The 26,617-nt window shown below is 37.7% G+C and overlaps 1 protein-coding gene across 1 annotated transcript; it reads left to right on the top strand.

Annotated features, from left to right (window-relative positions):
* The first annotated feature begins 543 nt into the window (after positions 1–543).
* On the top strand, positions 544–11,802 carry LOC139708912 (kelch domain-containing protein 10-like). Its single transcript, XM_071620876.1, has 8 exons — positions 544–653; positions 2,640–2,782; positions 4,089–4,173; positions 4,905–5,056; positions 7,229–7,495; positions 8,950–9,064; positions 10,309–10,448; positions 11,187–11,802. The coding sequence occupies exons 1-8, from the start codon at positions 584–586 to the stop codon at positions 11,403–11,405; spliced, it is 1,191 nt and encodes a 396-aa protein (XP_071476977.1). The 5' UTR covers positions 544–583; the 3' UTR covers positions 11,406–11,802.
* Positions 11,803–26,617: the final 14,815 nt, after the last annotated feature.

The following is a 26,617-nucleotide window of genomic DNA, read 5'->3' as shown; positions in this document are numbered from 1 at the left end:
GGTACTAAGTAAGCGTAGATATCGGGGTAGGGCCTACTCAAAGAGGTTCTACTGCACATCTGGCCATTCTGTCGGGTCGTTGATCCAGAGTCCTGCCGCGATTTTCATACGGGCACAGGTCCAGTCCGGCCGCCTTAAACTTGGCAAAATACCGGGACCGATCGATCGACAGGATCCAGATTTTTAGAATATTGCTGGCAAGACATGATGCATGTATCGGCCCCATGTATCTCATGAATGATGGCACAAATGACAAAATGAATAATGAAAAACAGTCCCCATGTCTGAGCTGCGTAGAGTTGCACATAAATTATACGCGTCGCACATGCACAGCATGCAGTATGCGCATTATGCAGGCTTAGCGCTTGCAAGCTGTTTGTTTTCACTCCAGTCGACCGGAAGTGACGTGTAGCCGACCGCAAGAATTACGGCCGTGGCCGTATGTACAACAATGTATGTGCAGCATCGGCGGGGGTCTAGTCACCGTAAAAAAAACCCCCAAAACCCAACATCAACGAACAACTGCTCGCTGCGCCGCTGAGTGCTGTTTCGGGAGATTGACAGTATGTAAAACGTCTTTAAAATGTTTCACAGATCAATGTTTCCGCCTCCATCTGCTCGTACATGTGTTATTGAGACACTAGGAAGTGAAGGTAAGCCAGGATAAAAGTGGTCAAATGCTTCGATAGTAGGCATTGCTTTCAAAACCTGCATTACCATTATGATTACGTACAAAAGTATCGTACTTCTCAGCAAAGTCCTTGGTCCCATATCTTTCTTCTAGTGTTGGAAAAGTTATCCGTATTTGTGACTTAGCTTGCGCTTGTGCGTGGTGCGCTTTTGTGGCCAGTTGTGGCATATATGGGGGCCTTGTTGTTGTTGTGTTTGAGGCGCGTCATTCACATTTGGATATTTACGCCTTCAACTGCGTAATATCAATAATAGTACTTTGCATAAAATTACTTTCTCAGAAAATAAACTAAATTTAAATGCAGAATTCAAAATGCTTCGCAATTAAAAATATATTTATGCGCAGGATCTGTCTGCTGTCATTTTTAACTGACTGTAGCCTCTCGCCTCGATCTATCTGTCCATCATGCATCATGATTCCATGAATGGATAATCCCTGCAGCAGCAGCTCGTAGAAAGCTAAACTGGGATGGATTGTGCACTGGCGCTGGCCGATGTTGACCGAAAGATCGGTCTGTACAGTGGACTCTCGTTAAAACGAAGTCCTCGGGATCTGGGACCAGCAGTGCCAGCAGTTTTCTTTCGTTATATTTATATCGAAATTTCGCTATAACCGAACAAATAAACAATAAAAAACATAGAGAAGATAATGTTGCGGCCTGAAATTTCATTTCATTGTAGCCAGAATTTCGTTATAACCGTGTTCGTCATAACGGGAGTGCGCTGTATTTGGTCGTCGGGGATTTGTTCCGCGGAGACTCCGTCTGGCTTCATGGAATCCCCTCCTAATAGCCTCTATGTATGGAGGCAAGAGCCGTAAACGTCAAAAAGTGATTAAAAAAACTCTTCCGGACAGATGGATTTTTCTGTCTAATCAAGTAAAAAATGTTTGCTGCATTGTGATCTTCACAAACCATGCATATTTTATAGAAAGAGCAGAAGAAAGGATAAGGAAGTGCTGAGAAATTAATATAGATTCTAGATAAAATATAGTTCTAGTTATCAATAGTATCAATTCTATTGATCATTTCATTTCAATGTGTACATTTTGTTTTTGTACTTTTAGATTGACCTGCTCATTTTTAAGCTACATTGTTGAATTCTTTTTTCATTGTCATAGGATGGATGTCATGTTTTCATTACTTGATGTGTAAATGCATGGTTACCCTTGGTACTTCTTCTTCGTGTGATCTGACTGATCAAGTATATTATGGTGGCTGAGAGGTCATTACCGGTATGCTTATTATGCACTTAGTAAAGGCGAAATGTTTGTCAAAGTGGGGTAAAAGCTGAGAAAGTTGTGAAATTTTACATTCCGTGTATGTGTATACATGCACTTGGCTCTCTGGTAGACAGTCCCTTTCATTTTACATCAAAAGATAATATGATAATTTATTCCAATAATTTGGCAACTAACTTCAAATATGGTTATATCCACACATAATGTAAATATTCCTGAATAGTTGTGACTCTTTGATTGAAAAGAACACAGTTTCTTCTTTTATGATCCATTGATTAAAAAAACAAGATATTTAGTGAAGATTTATTTGTGTGTCAATGGAAGATGTTTAGGATGAAGACGAAAAGAGAAAGAAGTGATTTAGCATGTGTGAGGTATCTTACTAGGCTTTAATAGGGGTAAAAATATTACTGTCATTAATTTAGTGATAAAAAAAATATTCAAATTGTTCCTTCCCATTGAAAAGCCCCAGATTTTATATATGTTAGATAATTCATTTTTTTCTTTTTCTTTTTTGCAATTGAGTATTTCTGACTGTACCTGTCATTCTGCAAACAGTAATAGTTACATGTGTACATTTTGATTATAGCCAACAATGTTATAGCTGTTGTTGGAGAGTCAGTGAAGAGAAGTGGCATATGTGTACAGTGTTTATAACTTTCATGAAACCATGATGAAACTATGCAAATTCATTGCCTTTTTACTGTAGATCACAGACCCCATGAGAGGAGTGGCCATTGCTGCGCCACTGATGGCGCCAACCTGTATGTTTTTGGAGGCTACCATCCGGAGGTTCATGTCTCTACACCTGGCATCCAAGACATCACCCACTACAATCATATATTCACTGATGTAAGGCGACAGAGAAACATCCTCTTACCACATGGATTAACAAATTATGTAACTTTTGTTATGTGAAAATGTGTTGGTGTTTTGTCTCTGTGTATAAACATACACAGCAACACTATATCAATTTTCCTGTTTTCCTTCTAGCGAATTTTGTAATCAGAAGGAAATGAAATAGTTCAATTTGGTACATGTGCCTTCTCTTCTAGGTAGATCTCCAAAGGGAAAGCCTGTTAGACTGTTATGTGATCAGGAATGCTCCTCTTGAAAGGAAGTTTAGATTTACAATTACATGGAACTGTTAGTGATGTTTTATGCTGGTCTCAGCTCAAGAATACCGGTACCTGTGTAGTTGTTTGTTTTTGTTGTTTGTGTTTTGTTTTTTTTTTGGAGGGGGGGGGGGTAATTTTATTCTCTTGATATTTGATTATGGGAAACAGAAACCATCCAGGTGCGTTCAGAACATCAGTGAATGTGCTTGATGAGCTATTCCTGCCTGTATATGAAAGACAACTAAGGAGGAAATAGAGTCTCCATGCGGATGTGTTGGACATACTGCAGTAGGACCAGACTGAAATTTGGTTGCTGTCACATCAATTACAGAGACTCCAACCCCATGCACCTTCTGATCTGGAGATTCTCCCTCCTGAAACCTCTAGCAATCGGGAGGCTCCAACTTGATGGGCGCGAAACGCACATCATGAGCACGAAGTTCCTTGCGGCCGGGGTCCAGGGCCCTGGAAACTCTAGGGTTCTAGATGCTCTCTCGTGGTATCTCAGGCTAATTTTTCAACATACAATGACGCTAATGTGACTATACAAGTAAGAGATCATTTCAAGCGGGAGACACAGAGCCAGGGCGGGAGAAATCAAATCTCAAGTGGGAGAACGGGAGATTTTGCAAAAATGGGCTTTCAGCAGATCTCCCGTCGAAAGCGGGAAAGTTGGAGTCTCTGCGGTTATTCAGGACATGTTGTCTTTTTATTGAATTTGTGTGTTCTTCCAGTATTTTGAAGGCAGTTTCTTTTCTGCCTGTACCTCATAAAATAATATTGACTACTTGGTTGTTTATATCCATGTATGGCGATTCACCATAAGGTGTGATGGTATCACTATTTTGTTTTGTTTCACATAAAATGTCAATGTCCATTCGACATATGTGGCATTCCTGTGTTGACATTGTAGCTACAAATTATAGATTGTAACAGCAAGATTAAATGATTATAGTTAGGAACAACATGTGACAGTCCACTTTATGAAGATTGTATCAATTATCATAATTATGTGTGATGCCTTCCTTTGTTGTACCTAGTTATGGTGCTATAACCTATCCCTGAGGAAATGGATGAAGTTGGAGACAACAGGCGAACCTCCTCAGCAAACAGCATCAATGTCAAGTGAGACTCGCTGAAAGAAAATACCATTTTTGATTTTTTTTTTTTTTATTATGATACTGCAGGAGTTACAATATATGTCTTAGTTCTCTTTCACTCAAGTGAGCAGAAACAGTCATCAGTGAATGCCAGTTACTTGTGTTGTAGCATGGTTGAAGCTCACCATAGATATGTATAGCTGCCTCTAATGTAATGATACCAAGTTCAAACGGGACATTTGTTCAATAATGTCCCATTTGAACTTGGTATGATTGCAGTAGAGGCAACTATAAACCAGTAATGTATTTGCATTTTGAAGATGAGTGATTCTACTGTTCCTATTAATCTAAAGACTCAAATATACTCTTTCACTGATTTTAAAAACAAACTTGTAAGAAACAAAAAGTATCATGTATTTATAAGTAAAAGTAATACAACCTGAAATAAATGTATTTTTCGCATGTTAAAAGTGGTAGGCCATAGCAATCTCATTGAGAAGGAGAAAAGGTGGTACGTTTCAGACCTGTTTTAATTCTATTTGCTCCATTGCAAGAAAGATATTGCAAGGTTGATAAATCTGTCTTTTCATCATATTTTTAGCATTCATTAGACTAACTCTGTTTTATTCTTATGCCTCAACCTTAAAGGGTGCTGGAGGCAATATGCTCTCAGATTGTCTGTCTGTCTGTTTGTCTGTCCATCCAATTTATTTCCCCCCTGATGACAAAGATTTATTCTTCTTTCTTGACTTACAGTGCTTCTGAGCGGGAACACCTTGATTCTGTTTGGAGGCACCATCCACCCCTGGGGCATAGTGAGCAATGACCAAATCTACACACTCCATCTCGGCGAGCGGAAATGGAGAGTGATGAATTGCACTGGTTCCATCCCTGGGAAGTACGGCCAGGTAAGTGACGTGACCTTGTCACCTTAACACCTGTCTGCAATCATTAATCTTGTCATCTCTCTCTACCATGACATCAGAGGGGTGTTTCATCAAGAGTTTTGTCAGATTTTTTTTTGTTTTGACAAATTTGCTCTCAGCCAATCAGATGCAAAGATTTCAGTAGCATAAAACAGTTTGGTAAGGAAAAAATATCTGACAAAACACTCAATGAAATGCTCCCTAGACCAGCCAGTATGTCAGGCTTGTGAAGAGTGTTAGGACACTAGATGGCAGTAGAAAGACTGAGCAGCATTTGACACTATTATGAATGCGAGAAATATTCTTTTACTTGTCATATTTGCGACAATGTCAACATTTAGATTTCATTATCACCCATTTTATCCCCAAAGATTATGATTTTTATGCCTCCGCCACGAAGTGGTGCCGGAGGCATGTTTTCGGGTTGTCCGTCCGTCCGTCCGTAATGAATTTTGTGGACAGCGTAACTAAAAAACCTTTTGAGGTATCCTAATGAAACTTGGCATGTATGTGTATTAGGGGGTGAAGTTGTGCCTATCAACTTTTGAGTGCACATGCTCAAGGTCAAAGGTCAAAAGGTCAAGGTCAAATACATATAATTTCACTATTTCCTCCATATCTATGCAATGCCTGAAGATATTTTCTTGAAACTTAATGTATACATGTATTACCCAATTAAGATTCTCTGGTAAAAGTTTGGGGTCACGAGGTCAAAGGTCAAAAGGTCAAGTAAAAATATTAAAACTTCACTTTTTTCTCTGTACCTTGGAAATTGTTCAAGGTATCTTCATGGAACATAGTATATATACATGTACTGACTGGCAGTGATTATTTAGACAGTTTAGGGTTCATGGGGTCAAAGGTCAGGGGTCAATGGTCAAGGGCAACACTTCAAAATTTTACTATTTCCCTCATATTTATGCAATGCCAGCAGGATTATTTTTTTTTTTTACACTTGGTGTATGCATGTATAACCTAATAGAGATTCTCTGGAAAGTTTTTTTTTTTTTTTTCTTTTTTGCCTCAGAGGTCAAAAGGTCAAAGATCAAGTGAAAGTGCTGAACTAACTTTTTCCTCCATATCTCGGAAGTGGCTCAAGTTATCTTGAAACTTACTACATATTTATGCATGTTCTGCATGATAGTGATTATCTTATGAATTTTAGGGTCAAAGGCCAGATGAATATGGTAACAATTTACTATTCAATACAGAAATTGCACTTTTTCTCCATACCGTGAAAATTACTCAATGCATAAACATATGAATGGGTCAGAGTCAAGTTAAAGTCCTTAAATCCTCAAATACATGCTCTCCTATTCATCCAATTAAACCTGGTCATGGAAGGTGAACATTCAACACATTTGTGACAAACTTGTCATTTTAATATTTTGCCAGTATTGTGAAAATGTAATCACACATTGTCCACATGTACTATCTAGACCTATTAGGAGAATCATGCATTATGGCGGAGGCATACCAGTCGCCATAGCGACATTTCTAGTTTAATGATGTTTTCATATCAAGCAAATAATGCTGCCTTTAAAGCCTATTGCAACTGCACTTTCTACCAGTATGTAAAGGAAAATTACTGTTGCCTATTTTCTATGGCTGAAAAAAAAAATGAGCAGAGGATATGAGATATATTGAATATATATTTCATTCATTAGATTATTGTCAAATATTTCTTCATGTGCACTAATATTTAAGTACTACACATCCTTTACCTTGTTTTGATGTAAAATGAATTGAAGAAGTGTATAAAATCTTTCATGTCAGCAAACACTCAAGCAAATAATGTTAAAGAAGTAAGCTATGTCATGAAATATTCAGTGATATTTACTTGATTATCAAAATGGAGAAGATTTTTACATCAAAATGGTAAAGACATATAATTTTGAGTGATTAAAATTAGTACAGGGGATTCTCATTAGAATGAGCTGCATAGGGCCACTGAAATTTCCTCATTATATCAGATATCTTGTTATATCCAATCTCCTTATGACAAGGTTCTACTGTACTGGTAGGTAGTATGATGTGCAAAATTGAGTTAGACACACTCTTCCCTTCATATAAAAACTATGCAGCTAAAGCTTGTTCCATGAAGGAAAAACAGTTTTGTTTCTTTTAACTGTACCATTCTTGCTTGATGTCTAGGCAATGGTGATGCATCAGGCTACACTTTATGTCTTTGGGGGCTGCCAGCGACTGTCAGAGGAAGAACACTTCTTTGACTCACAGCTCTTCCAGCTGGACATGCGGACGAAGGAGTGGTCATCTCTCCTGACGAGTGACCACAGGGAAGATGCCACCTTGGCCCACAATCGAGGCATGTACCGTCATGGTCTGGCCTTCTATGACAACAAGCTCTACGTCATCGGCAGCAGCTGGGAAGAGCTCTGGCATTTGCTCTACTTTGAAAAGGCAAGTCATTTTTCTTCAAATTCATAAAATTCTTCTGTCGAGATGTTTTCATTGATTTTGGGGCGAAAGCTCGGTGGTCTAGTGGAGATGACGCCTGTCCAGTGATTAGGAGGTCGTAGGGTTGAATCCTGCTTGAGTATGTACGCCCGTGATTTTTTATCGTGGCTACTATTAAAACACTGATCAATTCAGTGCTTATTTACGTCGATGTAAGGCAATTTGTCAATCAGTTGCAATGAAAAATATCTCGACTGAAGAATTTCATGAATTTGAATAATTACACAGTACCCGCTGCATGCTATTAGGATTAGAACCAACACTTGCTGTCGGGCGAAAGCTCGGTGGTCTAGTGGAGATGACGCCTGTCCGGTGATTAGGAGGTCGTAGGTTCGAATCCTGCTCGAGTATGTACGTCCATGATTTTTAATCATGGCTACTACTAAAACACTGATCAATTCAGTGCTTATTTACGTCGATGTAGGGCAATTTGTCAATCAGTTGCAGTGAAAACATCTCGACAGAAAAATTTCATGAATTTGAATAATTACACAGTACCTGCTGCATGCTGCAAGGATTAGAACCAACACTTGCTGTCGGGCGAAAGCTTGGTGGTCTAGTGGAGATGATGCCGTGGAGATGATGCCTGTCCGGTGATTAGGAGGTCGTAGGTTCAAATCCTGTGCGAGAATGTACGTCCGTGATTTTTCATCATGGCTACTACTGAAACACTGATCAATTCAGTGCTTATTCACATCGATGTAGGGCAATTTGTCAAGTAATTTTTCTGTTTCTCTCTCTCTTTTCATATCTCCATCTATTTTACTACCTTACTTCCATTTGGAGCAGGTTTTCAGTCAAATGTCCTTTACTCTATCTACAAGAAGCATAATTGGTTATAAGAGCTCTTTCTAGCCACAAATACACTACTAAAGTTGCCTTTGAATAGTGTGAAATTAAGCATGATCAATAGGATCTATATGTTTGCTTTTAGATGACATAGTTGTCTTGCTAGGAACAGGCGAGGTACCAAAATTTTGAGTATCACCAAGATGGTTGCTCTCTTCCCAGGGATATGTGGCACATTCTGTACAGACATTTCCCATACATTATAGACATCAGTTTATTGGAAGCAGCTAGACTTCTGCCCTGACTCTGTGTAATCAGAATCCTGAAAACTTCTAAAGCAAGTGTGTATGCTTTATTTAAGATCTTTCAGTACATAACCATAGTGATAATCAGCTCTGATGCTGGCATCTTCCATTGGTAATTATTCCTCTCTATCAATTCCATTATACATTTTATGCACTAATATGTTAATTTTAGCATCCTTTGTCTGAACGCTCCTATGAATTTGTGATATTTAATTCTGCTTACAAAAAGCCATGATTAAAAGACAAAACTGGACTTCAGAACCTGAAGTGGAATCATTGCTCTTTGCTCTATTGGTCTGGTAGATCCATGTCTTTAACCTGGAGACAATGCGGTGGTCTTGGGAGCCAACGATACCATCAGAAGAGAGCAGCTCACCTCAGAGAAGGGCATACCACAGCTGTGTCCAGTGGAAGTCGGGTTAGTCTAATGTAAAGTCACTGGTATGTTTAAACTGATTCCATCGTTGAAGCTCTTGATTTTAAAGAATATCACACTTACCGAATGTAAGTCTCTTTCCAACCATTTACATGTACATGACCAAACCTGGTCTAACTAACATTACATGCTCAATAATTTTAACAACAACAAAACAATAAAAGAAGCAACATGTGACAGCATAGTACGTAGGTGGATAAACAAGACATGTACAGTTCAACTTAAATGTGACTTTGCTGGAAATTGCTTGTTGTCTAAGCTGATTAAAAAATGCAATACATTTAGATCTTTTCAACTTCAGCATGTGATTTATGGGTTGTAAATACAAGATGTTCTTATTGATGTTTGCTATTTCCTTTACAATAATTACCTCCGCCAGGGGAGGAGGTTATGTTTTCATTACCATTGGTATGTTTGTCAATGTGCAAAACAACTCAAAAAGCTGTGAACGGATTTGGATGAAACTTGCAGGAAAGGCTGGGAATGACGCAAGAAATAGATAATTAAATTTTGGTAGTGATCTGGAAATTTCTATGGATGTTATGAAGGATTTTTGATATTTTGGCAGGTAGGGTCAATGAACTTGGGCATTGAAGCTGCGCATTTTTGAGGGTTTTCGTATGTGCACTAAAGTGCATGCTCTAGTTTCTGCTAGGGCGAGGCACACCATGCAATTTGAAGTTGATGACGTAACAAAAGGCTTCTGTATTGGGAAATCGGGCGACTTTCAGCATGCATACCTACGGGTGGAAATCACTGATCTCTGTTGGAGAACAAGATCAGTGGTGGAAATGAGCTGCGTAGCGGAGGTCTGTGCTCTCAGAGTGCTTCTCTAGTTCTGTACTAATTTATTATCATAAACAGAGTAGGTTTGTCCATTCTTTCATATGCAATTTCCATGCAAAGGATATAACTGGCATGATTATGTATTTGGAACAGCCTCATGTTGTTCTGGATGACATATCTGGTATGCATTTCAAAATCTTCCCAAAAATTGTGGTTACATTTTTTCAAGGTTTTGAATTTCAAGATAACTACATTCAAGTGTAATACCGTTTTAAACACAACGAAAATATTTTGCTTTCATCAAGTAAAAGTTATCTTTCAAAGCTTTGTGTTCACAGTATACCATTGATCGGTTTTATGATATCTTAGAGTTGTTGTTTTGTTTTAATGTTTATTCTTTACTTTTGTTTATATTCATTGCTATGTTGCAATGTCTGTAGAAGTCTACATGTGTGGAGGCCATGATCACCAGCAGGTCCTAGATGACATTTGGTGTCTTCATCTACCAGAACTGAGATGGCAGAAGATCCACACCACCCTGCCACAGAAAACTTTCTTTCATGCAGCTTCAATAACTGAAGTAGGTGGCCCTTCCCTTCCCCTCTGTACATAATCAATACTGTATAAGCTGTTATTTTTGTGTACAGATATTTTTGCGAATGAGGAGGTCAAAAACATTTTCGCGAGATGTTATTTTCTCGAGCTTAACACCTCGGCTATCATAAGTGCACTAATGCCTGTCAGTCTGAGATATTTTCACGTGTTGTTAAATTCGCGGTCCAACAGTGATTCGCAAAATTTGAAAAAAAAACACACAAATATTTCTACACATTCCTGTATGTTCCACTAATAAATGTCTTGATTCTGCTGAATTAAAAACATGCAAAATTCATCTCACCTAGCCGAGTGCAAAAATTACTCACATATATTTGAAAATAACCACTTTTACAATAACTTTAATGAAATACTGTATGCAAGTATTACAGATGTTTTCAGTTGATTTGATGACTATAATAATACTGACAAAGGTGTATGTCAAATATATGTGTGTGAGCATCAGCGTGATTTTATACTGTAGTGATTTTATACTGTAGTGTTTATATTCCTGTTTGTTTGTATTTTTAATCATGTCTGATTTCTCAAATTTTCAATTCTTGTTAGATATGTTTCAAATGTAGTCTTTCATAAAATACTTCTCAGAATAACTATTGCATTTTTTCCCCCTTCCCTTCACTTGATACCACTAGTGTCCTCACCATTTGCGTCTTCTTGCTTTTTGTGTATCTCATGGCTCTTCTTTCTAACTTCTCTTTACCAGACCAAATGTATGTACCTCTTTGGCGGGGTCAAGGACCTTGACGAGCGAGTACGGACGTCCATCGTCCAGAGGGTGTGGCTGGACATCCCGTCTCTGTCCGAACTGTGCTGGCATCAAGTCCTGGCCCAAAGTCCAAACCTCAGTACCATGTCCAGAGAGCAACTGGTCACCTTGGGGATTCCCCGTACTTTCGTTGAGAGGCTGAGTCCAATCAGATGATGACTGAGAGTGATGCACAATGCGTCAAGAACACTTTACATGCTACAGAGTACTTGGATAAAGGGACTTTGCTGTTGAGAAACTAAACAAAGTACAAGGTGGTCATCCATTGTAGTTGTCATTATTTTCTTGCCGTATGTAATCAGTTGAAGAGCAGAAGATGGTCGGTATTTTGAAAAGCATTTCAAAATTTCATTCTTCGTCTCAACTGGTTGTGTTATCTGTAACGTGTGTGTGTACAGATGTTTTATGCTGCCTCATATTTCCAGGCCCAGAGCTGTGTAATTGTGATGATGGTATGCTATGAAAAGTAAATGACGGGAGAACAATTTTTCCAGCAAGATGGCGGCAAGGGATCTATTAAGGTCTGTCATGGGTGTGTTCATGTTCAGGTACAGTGCATCAAAGGGGAATGAAACCCCAATATACTTGTGGATGGAATAAATGCAGCAATATTAGTAGACCACATAATTGAAAATTTAAAGAAAATCGGACTATCTGTTCAGAAGTTATGATTTTATTAAAGTTTTGGTGCGGCCATTGCTGGATGAGAAGACTACTGCAGTATGTGATGTCACATATTGAAGACTGATATAAAGAAAATATAAAGAAGATTTAACATATTTTTACTTTTCTAGCATAATGAAAAAGTACTTGACTTACCTCTTTCAGAAAGCAGGGAGAATGGTATTACCCTTCGACGAAATGTGTATTTGTCATAAAAATTCGTAATTTTCTAACAGAATGTCAAATTTTCCTCAAACTTTCACATATGTTGTCTACTAATATTGCTGCATTCACCCAATTCACTTGTACATTTGGGCTTTTCTCTTTACAGGTACTGTTTACCATTGGGAGCAGTGATTTTAAAAATGTTTGAGTTATCACATTTGATGCATATGTGTAGGTCAGTTGTATCACAAAACATCCTACTATATAAAAATTTCACAGTAAAATGTAAGATATAAGGAGATATCACACTTTTTCTCAATAAACCATAACTATGGACAGTGTATTCTAGAAACAATCTTCTTATAACTATTGTTCACATTTTGAATATTTAACAATACTTAACATTGATTATACTGATTAACATGTTAACATTGATTGTTTCTACCCCTAACTCACATTTTAGAACTATTTTGAAGCACTAAAGCTGGGTTTTTGCTTCATCTGCAAATGGTAAATAATGCCTTTAAGAACACAACATCACAGTGTGGTATTGTGAATAGCTGATGTTATTTTAGAAGCTTTATGATGAACAACTCACATGATATTTCTAACCACTATGAAATTTATCTGCATCAATCATTACCAGGCCTGATCAGGACAATAACTAATGGATTATCCTATTTTAAGTAGCTGTAGCACTGTTAATCACGTCTGTGGATATATTCATATTTTTAAAGCTGCCTGTCACATAACCTCAAAAGGTGGTCTGTATGTTACTACTTGGTGATAACCCACTCCTATTCAGCGACAGAAAGCAAGATGCAAGATTGTTTGTTAATGGCTGACGGGAAACATATTTGTCTGTCATTACTGCATTTTGCATGATAAATCCAGTGGGGATTAATCCCTTAAACTTTAAGAAATAAAACAATCATAATCTAACCCTAACCCTACTCCTAGCACAGTCATCCCTGATGATTTCCTTTGATTTCTGTCAGACTTGAATGTGTGTGAGTGTCGGTATGTGTTTCCTTCTTGTCTTGTTTTCAAGTTATTTCAACTCTGGGAAACTTTCACTGAGATTAAATGCTTAGGTCATCTCTTAAAAGAGAATTCCAGATGAGTTACTGGCCAGTCTGAAAAGAAAGAGTAGAATTTTACAAGCACAACAGTGAAAGCTTGATCAAAATCAAATAAAAATTAGGGAAGTTATGAAAGTGAAGTTGTTGTTTTTCACACAGTCGATGGAAATATGGAAATGAGTGAGTTGATGATGTAATCATCTCACAACTTTTCATGTAATTGGTTCACAAAAATTTTTTTTTTTCAAATGCTGTTATGCCCCAGTCTCAAAGTCTAATATATTTGACTGATCATTGTTTTAAAGTTATTCAGTGAGAGAGAGGGAAAAAAATGCTTTTAAACTCCAAAATTGATTTTTTTTTTTTTTTTTTTTTTTTTTTTTTTTTCAAATCAGTTTATGTACATGAAAATGCTTTTTCAGTTCCAAACTGGCTTCTGTTTTCATGTCATATACAGAATGGAATTGATACACCGATACCGATTGTATCTAACTTTATCAGCACACAGCTTTCTCGATTTAGTATTTGTGAGGGGTCTAAAGTAAAATATCTACTGCCATGTTATTGATGAAATGAGGTTGAAACACAACATGGTGATCAAGCTCTCTCCCAGACTTTACTTGTCAATCAAACGGAGAATCTGTAAGACTTCAGTCAACCATGTGATCTGTGTCATCCTTGTCCTAACTGTCATCTTACTTTGTAGATAGAAAAACCCAGAGTATATAACTCATATTTTGGCTTTAGTTCTATCGTAACATTTTATGATACTGTATTATAATAGATATATATCCAGCATCGTCACCAAGATGATTTTCCTTTTCAGAAGGTGTAAGGGTTTTGAGATTTGTGTATGAAACTAGTGAGTTCTGTTGATATAGTATTTTAGCCATATGACAGAAACTGCTATTAAACTCAGCATATTCTTAGCTTGTATTGTATCAGGTGAATGACTGATATACAGATGAAAAGGTAACAACATATTTCTCCAAGTTTCTACCAGCATTACTCAAATTTTTGCTGACCAGTTTTCTGTTTCTCTACTGTCTGACTTTGGGAGTCTCTTTCTATTGTGAGTGAGTCTACCTTTAATGTTGTGTACTGTGACTAAAGATGTATGCTGCAAGCCATATACACTTTAACATGAAGGAAAGAACAAACTTACTCAGTACTTTGATTCTGTAGTATTCGGAAATTATCAGGTGTGTAGCAAGAGTGCAGGATATTTTCATCATCAATGGCTAAGATGACAAAGTTTTTATTTTATATATGCTGTCAAATCGTTATGCAAATTCAAAATCAGAAATGCTCCGAGCAGTAAATGATGTGCAATTTTAGTGACTGTTCCTCTGTCTGTGGTTGCAGAGATAGAGCAAGATTACTCAGAAGTGTGAAAAGAAGCAGAGTGGTCTTAGAGTTGATCAAGTTTGATCTCCCTCTATAAACAGCTGCCTGGTGGTAGAATATCTTTTGTTTACTAGATCTATGATGTGAAGGTGTTTCCAACTACAGTATGGCAATCGATGTTGATTATATAAACAAAAATAGATTTATCCTAGAACAATGATTTAATAAAAAGTACTTTTCTCTGACTCCAAAGTAAAATGCATGTACATTGCATTATGTTTATCTTGTCATTTTATACCCTAGCGTGCATAATGATAAAATTATGCTATATGAAATTATATTTGTCAATGGAAATGAAAATTTACATGGATAAGTTTATTATGACCAGATTTCTTTACTGCAAGTAAAAGTTGTCTGTTTTGTTCGTGTAATCAAGGAAGAACTGGTATGTAGTAATTGGTGGCAAGCTTATCTTGCACAGCAAAATCGCCTTCGCCTTGATCATGTGATGGTCAATAAGCGGGTGATATACTTTCGGAAGTTTGTAGCCCCCCTTCCCTCCCCCCCCCCCCCCCCAATCTTTGTTGAGAGAAGGTTGGTAGGCCCTGATGTTGATTGCTTCCTTAACTCCCCTTTGAAGTATCAAGGTTCCCGGTATAGAACCTCCATCTTCTCCAGGTCCACTTGATGGCCTGTGATTCAATGTGGATGTGTTGTTATACTTCAGAGGAGGTGGAGCTGGGGCGTCTGTGTTCAAGAAAGTCTATGACCCGCTTGTTGAGGGTCACGTGATCAAGGCAAAGACAGGACAATCCGCTGATGAAGGCTGTGGCATTAACAGCTGAAATTCTGGAGGTAAATATCTTGTTTTGAGATCAAAAGTTTAAAACCAAATTCAGCAATTAAATCTTTAGCTTAATATGAAGTGTGGAATCATCCATCCTCGAATGGACCTAATATTGGCTCATTTAGTTCTGATTGTTTAGTTTGCTGATGCAGCTTTCAGTCAGGTTTAGTTTTTACCTCATTTTCCATATACTAAGGAATCCCTCTGCATGGTTTCCATTACTTGTTCATGACTAGACAGTGATACAAATTATGATGGAAACCATGATTATACATACAAATGCATTATACATTTTTATGGTTCCATACCCTAGATTAAATGGAGTGCAGATGTGCAACTCACAGTAAAGTAGCAAACTGGAGTGTTCATTGACTGTGTAAAGTGGGTGAGGTCTTTAGCATCTCAAAGCATGCTCTCATATACCCAGTGAAACTTGCATGGGTGTGATCCATTTGGATAAAGTATCTTGATCATCATCAGCAAAATTTGACAATCTTGCAAGTTGACTGAAGCTATTGGTTTTTTTTTTTAAGTCAGAAAGAAAAATCAAGATTTTGAATTCCACATTGACTTGCTTTTCCAAGTTTATGTTATCCTGCCTAAATTTCGTAATAAAATCCATCATGTGATTAAAGGATACTGGATGTTTTTAATTTATATTAGTCAAATCTTATCATAGTTGATGAGCTGTTCCATTAAGCTCTTGCAAGTTTTTTTTTTTTTTTTTGATAAATGGTAACAGTCATTAAATACGAATTAAACTGCTCATTTTTCTAATTGTTTGACAGTACATACAGTGTCACAGATCTGAAGGAGCCACCTCGCAGAAAATGAAATAAAGTCCCTGGAAGTTGTGGGAATGGAATGTAATAAGTCAAGATCAAAAGTTATTCAACTCTCAAATATGTGTATATGTATATATATATATATATATATATATATATATATATATATATATATATATATATATAAAATGATGTCAAAGTTACGCACCGATTTCTCCTCCCTTTCTCATATTTCACATATGCAAAATTATTCAGGAGAAGCCAAAAAGCTGTTGTAGCGGTGATCTCTTTCGCAAAAACATTATCCCAATTCACCGCTACATGAATCTCATTGCAGATCCCCCTGAGGCACGCGGCTGGTCGTTATTCATAACTCTCTGCCCCAAGAAGGAACGTATACTAAAGAGTTGAAGGGTTGGTCCGTCGGGTATTCCAGCTTGGGTCTGCCTGAATCGCTATGACGTCTCCGTGGCCGAGCGGTTAAGGCGTCGGCGTTCCATGCCAAAGACCTGGGTTCGATTACCGGCGGAGACCAATTTTTCAACTCTTGCGCTTTTCCAAAAAAGGAGGAACAGTAAGAGGAATAACGATGTCAAAGCTACGCACCGATTTCTCCTCCCTTTCTCATATTTCACATATGCAAAATTATTCAGGAGAAGCCAAAAGGCTGTCGTTGCGGTGATCTCTTTCGCAAAAACATTATCCCAATTCACCGCTACGTGAATCTCATTGCAGATCCAGCTGAGGCACGCGGCTGGTCATTATTAATATTCATAACTCTCTGCCCCAAAAAGGAACGTATGCTAAAGAGTTGAAGGGTTGGTCTGTCGGGTATTCGAGCTTGGGTCTGCCTGAATCGCTATGACGTCTCCGTGGCCGAGCGGTTAAGGCGTCGGCGTTCCATGCCAAAGACCCGGGTTCGATTCCCGGCAGAGACCAATTTTTCAACTCTTGCGCTTTTCCAAAAAAGGAGGAACAGTAAGAGGAATAACAATGTCAAAGCTACGCACCGATTTCTCCTCCCTTTCTCATTTTTCACATATATATCAGGGCCGGCGCAGTGTTTTCAAAAGTGTGGGGGCCCACTTCCGGGTTTCATGAGCTAACAAGCAAAAAAAAAAAAAAGGTCCTCAGCTCATCTCTCCCCGTCCACTTCCGGGTTTCTTCAGCTGACAAGCAAAAAAAAAAAAAAAAAAGGTCCTCAGCTCATTCTCTCCCCTCCCATTTCCGGGTGTTATAAATAAAAGGTCTTCAGACAAAACACATAACCTTACCGCCGCCATACTTCAAGATCTCGATCTATTTCTTTTTTAGTGCCACTTACGTACTTCCGGGTTGTAAAAAGTGTTGGGGCCCAAAGTGATGACACCTTATGTATTCCTTTGTATGGTGCACAAAAAGTGTGGGGGCCCGAGCCCCCACAGCCCCCACGGCCCCCACGGCTCCGCCGGCCCTGTATAAATATGTGTGTGTGTGTGTGTGTGTGTGTATGTGTGTGTGTGTGTGTGTGTGTGTGTGTGTGTGTGTGTAAATATAGATATATACATATATATATATATAGAGAGAGAGAGAGCAGGGTGAATGAAACTCCATTTGAGATTGATACTTGTCAAACTTGCTGAAGTAAATGTCAGTAAATGGACAATGCCCAATGGATGAAAAAAAAAGAATACTGTAAAACTATATTTGCGGCATGAAATTTCGCGAACTGTCACTGGCATTCAATGCATTTAGTGTAGACAAGAACTTTCGCGTACATTTTGATTTCGTGAATCTTGGTGCTCGTGAAATTCGCAAAATTAAAATGCAAGCGAACATTCCTTGTTTTACAGTATCAATCTCACCTTCCATTCACCTTTCAAAAGCATGAGTCAGAAAATCAGTTTGATGTACATGATTGTATATGTATGTATATGTTAATGCAAGGGCTGCAGACTTTTTTTTTTTTAATGGGGAGGGGCTGCATGTCAATGGTATCCCCTCCCCTCCCCCCCCCCCCACTCCTTTTTTGTACTCTTCAATCTCTCTGACATCAAGCTGATTTTTATTTGCTTGGTGCTTTTGACAGTTAAATGAAACTTGGTGCATGAAAGTGATATTTAAACATATGTATATATATTCATATCTATTTCAACAATTTATCTCTATCAATCTAAATGTATACACATCACACATATATCTAATTTCGAAAAAGGACTCAGTATACAGACCTTTATAGAGAAGAAAAATGAAAAAAAGTGTAGTGTGAGAAAATTATAAATACTAGTAGCCCTACTTAAACTTTATCATGGCAATCACCAGGTCAATCACGTGCAATAGCACATTTGTGATATGTAATTGTTCAGGACAGGGAAAAAAGGATGTTTATTGCCACGTAGACGAACACCTTATTACACATTATAGGCCCTACCTGTGGTAGTTATACTTGCTGATCTGAACTGGGATCACGCCCTCTACGACACAGTAACTTGTCTGCGCCTCGGAGAATAGATTCAAATTATTGTTTTAGCTTAATTTTGATGCACCCTTGGCCTTTCGTCGTCACCCATTCTAATGATATTTACCTCCCCCAAGGAGGTTTCTGCCAGCATTTGATTGTATGTTTTTCTATCTGTCTACTTGCAAAAAGAAAACACAAAACAAAACAAAACAAAAACAAGAAGAAGAAGAAGAAAAATGAAAAGTTATATACGGATATGGAAGAAATTTTCAGGAAAAAAAAATAATGACACAAGGATATTCGTCTGGATCCAGGAATTGTTATGAGATTGGAAATAACATTAGTGAAAATGAGCTGCTCTAAGGAGGTCTGCTCTGCTGTCTCCGTGTGGTTTTTCTAGTTAACGTGAGTTCATTATTATGATTTAGGGAAGTGAAAATTATATGTCTGGATGTCATAAAGGAGGAGAAAAATGGTTGGCAGTAACACAACGCTCACCACATTCCTCTTATGGAGGAGTGACGAAACAGGAAAAAAAAGTCACTATTCCTGGAATAGGTTTAACGGCGGGCCAACTCGCCGTATACTTTCTGTATGGCTTTTGGTGGGGATTTTTGTTATGATCTGCTTCGATATCCTTTTAAAAGGAGAAATGCTCGCCTTCTGATGTTTCTACAACTTGTGCGACTCCCTGCACAAAGTTGGATTTCTAGTGAATGAACAGGCCTATCAAATGTAAAAACCCAAACACGAAGAACTTAAATGAAGCAGTATTTTCCTTAGTGAGAATCAAACAAATATGTTATGTGATTTTAAAATTGTTTCAATCCAAGATACTTCATGCATCTTGTAAGAATAAAAGAATACTCTCGATTTTTTTTTCTTCAATTTTAAGTGAAAAGCTTAGTAAATAAAAATGTGATTCAGTGCCCTTGTTGCTCTCATTTTGTTTTTCTTTACCTTGGTAAGTGACGTCATTATCGTGAATGACTCTGCTACAATTTTGAATCTTGAATGACTCTGCACGGAATTTCTTTAGAGTGAATGCATATTCTAAGGAAGCAACAAGAGTTTCTGAACAACTGACATGCAGTAAACATATAATTAAGATTAATTTTTTGTTATCTATAGCTTAAAGAAAAAATAAACAATGAAGCACGAAGTGTTCATTCTACCACTGTCTTATAGCGTTGCTAGGTTCACTTTTTGTTTCAGTCGCCAGTGGAGTTGATAACGTCTAAAGAGTGTGTTGTTTATTCATCCAACCGGAAGCGTTTATTGTCAGGTTGCTTTGCAATGGCTGCTACCTTCCCACTTCCTTCCGTGTTTGTAGACAGGGTAGGTCCTGAAATGGTTACCGTAGTGTCTGGCGTGACCGCATTTACAGAGTGACCGTTCATGTACTTTGCTGGCTCTTTTGACATTCAGTGATATCTTGATTAATGGAGAGATTTAGACTTTTTATAAACAGTATTCATCATTTATCAAGTGCTACCTAACATTTGTTCTTCCTTTATCACTTTCAATTTGATAGCCAGCTCACAATGTAGGCCTATATGAAAATAATAATGTATTGAGATAATGTGGAAGGCGAATATAATGATTTTGGTATGAAGCATTCACACATTGCTATTACATTGAGCAAATTATGAAATATACTCCATGTAGGTCTATAAGATTTCATGTTCATGTTTATTTGATATAATTTTGGATGTGCATGTAATACATTTTTCTAATTATGCATCACTTGTGTTTAAAAATGGACGGAAATCTTAAATGACAATGACAATCATGAAAGCTGGCGTGTGTGATGTTCGCCAGTCTACACATTTATCTGTATACGTATATATGGCTTATAATAGTGTAGATCGTTCAAATTGTCATGCGTATACCTCCATGTTTTGATCTACAAGCACACATCTCTTTTAAAAACACATTCTACATCAATCTCTTGGAGAGACATCAATTCCAGGAAAAATTACGCCAACATTTCTTCTTCACTTGTTTTTTCTCAGACGTATTATACTCGGTTTATGTGACTGAAATCATGAACATTTCTGGCCCACTATCACTTTTTTGGCAACCTCTTTATCCTACATAACACAACTAGGCCTACTCGGGACTTGTTTTAGAAAACAGTGTCTATTTTGCTGACACTTGGGGCGTTCCAAGTCGAGCAAACCTGTGACGAACCTTAAAATAGTCATCGGGGTTATCAGTGATTGACTTCTCCTCGAAATATGCCCAAAAATTTAATACGCCGGGAAATGAGTTTATTGACATTCCATTTTGGTGGACTGTGTGACATTTTTAGACATAATTATTATACCATTCTCTTTATTTAGATCGGCACGAGATAAAAACATTGTAGCACTATTTATATTTCAAGGGAAACGTTCCAGCATTCATGTGCAGTTTATTACCTTGAGTTGGACAGTATAACTATTACGATACCACTCATAACTAACCGTTACATTTCGTTGTTACGAAGGTTCGTTAATCCAAAAACGAAATAAGGTTAGTAATTCCGAAGGTTCGTGAGTATTTTTGGACTAACAAACCTTATTTCGCTTTCGGATTTACGAACATCTATAGGTGAGAGGTCTTGACGGAATCAGTGTGTTTCGAAATAACGAACCTTATTACATTTTCTGTTTAACTAACCTTGTGAACAATCAAAACCACGCTTGATTAACAATATAGTAATTCACAGGAATAGCTGTAGGGTGATTCTCAATCTTTCTTTGTAGTAATGAAAAACTGTGACGGAACTAACGGGGATGCTCATAAACTGTTACATGATCGTTGTCGCGTTAATATGTTGGGGTCGATAAGTCACACTTTTGTGAATAGTAGAGGACAGGAATAAGGTGGGAAAATGATGCTTTACGTATCAGTCACATCTGTAAGCAGTTTCTAGTCGATCCTTGTATATAATCTATAGTATTTTTTTTTTTTCAGTATACTCGTAATGCAAAACGCAAAACACAAGAGTGGATATACATTCGAGAAGCTAGTAACAAAGAGCAATATTCCCGAAAGTAGGAGGTATTCGTCTGTGAAGTATTGATTGAAGCGACAAAAATCCAATGAATAAGAAACAAACAAATATACAAACATATCAACACATGACATGTATACTCCATCTTGATTTCATGCCGTCAAGAGCTGTATGTACGTACTAGATATTCGTCTTTTAGTCGTCATATTCTTCTTGAATGTCATATATATAGTTCTGATCCTGATCTGACTGCAGTTTATCTCTGTGAAGATGAACCCACTCTTGCGTGGAATAGATTCGACGAAAAATCAGATCAATCGCATTTGCAAGCCTATAAATCATATATTTATTTCATGATACGTCAGGTGTGGAAGATATCACTGGCATTTCGTAAATCTTTAATTCTCATGAAGGGTAACTATACGTATATATTGGCATTATTAATGATATTACATCCTCTCCTTTCCCGGTCCCTTTGCCTTCTTTTCCTTCCTCTTCTTCGTCTCCTTCTCCTAAACTTCTTTCTTTTTCCTCCTTTTCTTCTTTTTCTCCTTTTTCTCCTTTTTCTACCTAACTTCACCTCTGTTTGCTGAGATCCCCGTCGCGTGACGTTCGTTACTTCGAAGGTTCGTTAATCCGTACACGAAATAAAGTTTGTAATTACGAAGGTTCGTTAATCCGTAAATGAAATAAGATTCGTTATTCCAAAGATTTCTTAATCAGTAAATGAAATGATATTCATTGTTTCGAAGGTTCGTTAATCCGTGCTTGAAATAAGGTTCGTCATTCCGAAGTTTCGTTGTTACGTAAATGGAGTAAGGTTCGTTATTCCGAAAATACACAAATATCAATACCCTATACTGAAATGTTCGTTGCTCCGAAAATAAAGTGGGATTTCTTAATACGAACATTTGTGGCGTTATTCCGAAGGTTTGCTAATCCGCGAAAGAATGTCCGTCAATCCGAAAATAGAATATGGTTCGTTATTCCGAGGGTTCGTTGAGCCGAAAGTGCGTTATTCCGAAGGTTCATTCATCCGAAAATGAAATAGAAGGTTCGTTACTTGGAGGGTCCCTTGATCCGGAAATGAAATATACGGTTCTTCATTCCGAAGGTTCGTAAATCCGAAAATGAAAAGAAGGTGCGAACAAACGAACCTCCAGAATTATACAAACCTCATTTGGCTTTCGTAATAACGAACCTTCGGAACCTCCATTTCCAACAACTTTGTTTCGGAATTTACCATAAAGATATAACATTTATTTGTATCTCTGTTAGCAATTCCCTGTGTCTTTATTACATATTAGTATGTTCATTACGTTGTTGCACTGATTTCGTGTATTATTTGATACCCAAATATTTAATTGTATCCTCAATTTGTTGGAAGTGAAATAAAAACAAATAAACCATGAAACTTGAAATTTGAATAACGAACTGTAACCTCGCCATCAATGGTTCTATTCCTCCTCCCTTAATTGTTATCATTTTGTACTTTGTGTTTCTGTCGTATGTCACTATAATGCCTTATTTTCCTTTCGTATCACGTTCCCATGTTCTCTCTCCCACCGTCTATTTTGACAAATGAAGATTGATTGAAAGAAGTATTACTGCTAGTGAAAATATAAGTACAAGTAGTAGTCGGTGTCATTATATTCGACGCATCTAAGTACAATTAATGATAAATTTGAAAAACGTGAGTTAATAATAACATAGACGTTTTCTGAGTATTTAAAAAAAATGCAACCCAGTGATAGGCTGCTCAGGTTGGGGATCAACCTCAGCCTGTTCGGAGTTACGATTTGTACAAATGACATTTCTTTTTTTTTCTCAGTCGGTTAGGGGCACTTTACTCGTTTTTAGAGTGACATAATGCATAAGATTCACGTAACATTTATAATGGCATTTATCAATCCTGTTCAAACAAAGAATGAACTTGCGTAAACCAGATGACCATAATGATCTGTCAATTAACACTTGGGAAAGCATCCATTCATTATTTTGTATTGAATGTATTAACAATCTCTTTCTATTGATATTGCTAGACACCACTTTTGCTGTCAGGTGGATGTGCTAGCAGGCAGCATTTATATGAATTACATGAATAATCATTACATCACAAATGCTTATTCCAAATGAATTTTAAAAACCAACATGCTTGTTGTTACGAATAGATTACCCTTTTTTCTGCTCCTGCACAAAGTGGAACTCCAAACTGGCTTATTGCTGTCTTATGTTCAAGCTTTCATTTCTAATACCACATTCTTCTTTTTAAGCCAATTCATTGTAACTTTAAAAAAATGATAATTTCAGACCTTTTATTGTCATTCAGCACAGAAATAATCCCAAACATACCTCATGATCACAATATATAATGAACATACGTGTTTTTTTTTTATAGCAATCAATAAGATGTATCTTGCAATGTTAAAGTGAAAACTGGATACCACACCATGTAGAAAGAACGCGAATACTCACAAGTTAGGAAACATAAGACCCCCTTGCGATAGTTGAAATGTTGTGTGACACATTAAAGGGAATCCTCTCGTCTAGTTCGTATACCTATCCAAATTTTGATGATATAAAGTAGTGGAGAGATAGAAATTCTAAATGGAAAGTCAGTGTCATGACAAATACAGAATAGAGAAGAAAAGAGTAAAAGACTGTGAAGATACTGCCCCATATGTTGCTTGTCTGGGTGACTTCCACTTTCGATCAAGTCATGCTACTTCCGTCAACAAAAGAGTCATGTGACCTGTGACGGCCAATGTTGTCCTACTGTTATTTCAAGTTCGGCGTACATGCGGAGACGGCGATGAAGGTCAGTCGCCCCACGCAGGCTGAACACACACAAAGCTACGTGAGTTTCGTTACCTTTTACGGGGGCGAAACACCGAAAATCGACTCTTGTCTAACCGCAGCGTAGCGCCAGCCATCGAAGCACAGCGTTCAATGGCAAGTTCAATGGACGACGGGCGACAAATCCCTGTTTGTGCGTTGCTCGATGAGTGACAGGCAATCAGCAGCAGCAGCACGGACGATCGAGTGCGAGTGTATAACTTTTCTTCAGCAAACTTCTGGCCGAGGTCCGTGATACTGAGCTGAGAGGGAATAATGATCCACTAGAATTTTGTTTTGAAGGAATATAAGCCCTACTTGTGAAGATGCCAGGTTGGAAGCCAGCGTGCTTAAGAGCGCCAAGTGACGGTAAGTTACTTTGTATTATTTCGAAGTGGAATACAAGAAAATTAGTATGTGATTTAAAGGTCCGACTTTTCGCCGTTGCGTTCTTTGCGTGTAGTCCCACGCAATGCGTCTGATGTCTTGATGTAATGTTCAGAGTGAATGTGGCTGTATATGTTGCTGTAGCTGTATAAGTATAGGTCTAGACTTCATAGTGTAGAACCTTGCGTAAATCCCGTACCTGTGCTGGTGCAGCATGCAGCTAGCAGCTCCTGTCCATACAATTGGACATTTCGTGGATGCTTTCTGCAATAATGTGCCGATTTCTGTATTTAGCCAGCACCATAGAGTTAACACTTTTAAAGAGGGTGGTTGTCGATTGTCTACCATCAGAATGAGATACAGCTTCCTGTGCTGTGTGGTGTCTGACATAGATCTAGAGTCTAGTCATAATGTCAATGATAATGTGACAACAATGTCAACCCAATGGAAACAAATGTAAAGATATTAACAGTAAATTTAAAACAATCATGCATTCATTGCATAAGAAACCTCGATTTCCTATTTGCCATTTCCACATCTTCGCCTACTTCCGTTAGACTGCTGCATCATTCTGGAAGCAACACTTCCTGTGAGTGTGAGTGTGACACTCTGTATTCATGCTTGCCTTTCCACCACTCAGTAACACTTCTTCCGACATCCGTGAGCTGATTTACAAACTGTAAAATAAAACAGCACCACGGTTCGACCTCCCGTGCCAAAATTTAACAGCACGCTATTAAAAGCATACACATGTAGACTAGAAGGTTTACATATAGCTGGTGGTCAAATTTTGGATGGTGTTAATATGGTCGAAATATTGGTAGCCTACTTTGTAACTGTAGCCCTACATTTATATCTGGATATAGGATTAGGAATAGGATTACAGCATCAATATCGAGCAAATTCTTCCAAAATCTTTATCACAGGTAAAAACTAACCAGGTGCAAGCATTAATTTTGTGTAATAAATTGATGTTTTGTATGATTTGACTCCTTGTAATGCCATGTTGTAAACCCCCTGTGTACCACATTATTCTGAGACCATGCATATGAGTGCAGTTGGAAAACACACTTTTTCAAAGCCATGTATACTGTATCTTTTTATAGAAATGTTTATGCTAAAAATGCAGTACAACCACGTCTTTAATGAATGGATTTGTAGAGAAAATTCCAAGTCTTCTTTTAATGTAAATGGTACCAAAAAGTAGTGATTAATATTTCTTGCAAATGGCTGGTATTCAAAACATAACCTCAAAACAAACTGCAAAATAATAATAGGAGAATATCAAAAAGGTTACATGTTTATAACAATGTACTTCAGTTGACAAGAGTCACCCAACCACATTCTTATCAGATACCATACTCGAGAACTGAATCACATCGCTATTCGTTCATTCCAAGAACAATAAGGAGCTGGAATTTACTGTCCTTGGAAATTGTTGCAGATTGTTGCAGCACCATCTGTGGGATCATTCCGTAACCGACTAACGGTTGATCACACACACAGCGGCTAGTCTTTGTTCTTCATATTTGTTATGTGCGTGAAAATATCTGTAAATACCGGTAAACTTTACTATAATGTAATAACATATTTGTAGTCTGCAAGAATCTTCAGCTTATTGAAGGAGGCAGAAGAAGAAGAAGGAGGAGAAGAAGAAGAAAATTGTATTCTTGGCTGTGATTACATTCATGAGATTTACTTGGAAAACTGTGCTATTCAATCACCACTATCAAGCTACAATTGCACATGTACAATGTACATGTATCTGTGTGAGGAATGGATTGCGAGTGACCCCTTTATTGTACTGTGGCATTTG

Source organism: Diadema antillarum, unplaced genomic scaffold, assembly GCF_040938485.1.
Source record: "Diadema antillarum isolate AM-2024a unplaced genomic scaffold, OU_Dant_1.0 seq00001386_RagTag, whole genome shotgun sequence".
NCBI lineage: Eukaryota > Metazoa > Echinodermata > Echinoidea > Diadematoida > Diadematidae > Diadema > Diadema antillarum.
This window is presented reverse-complemented; position numbering and strand designations above follow the sequence as displayed.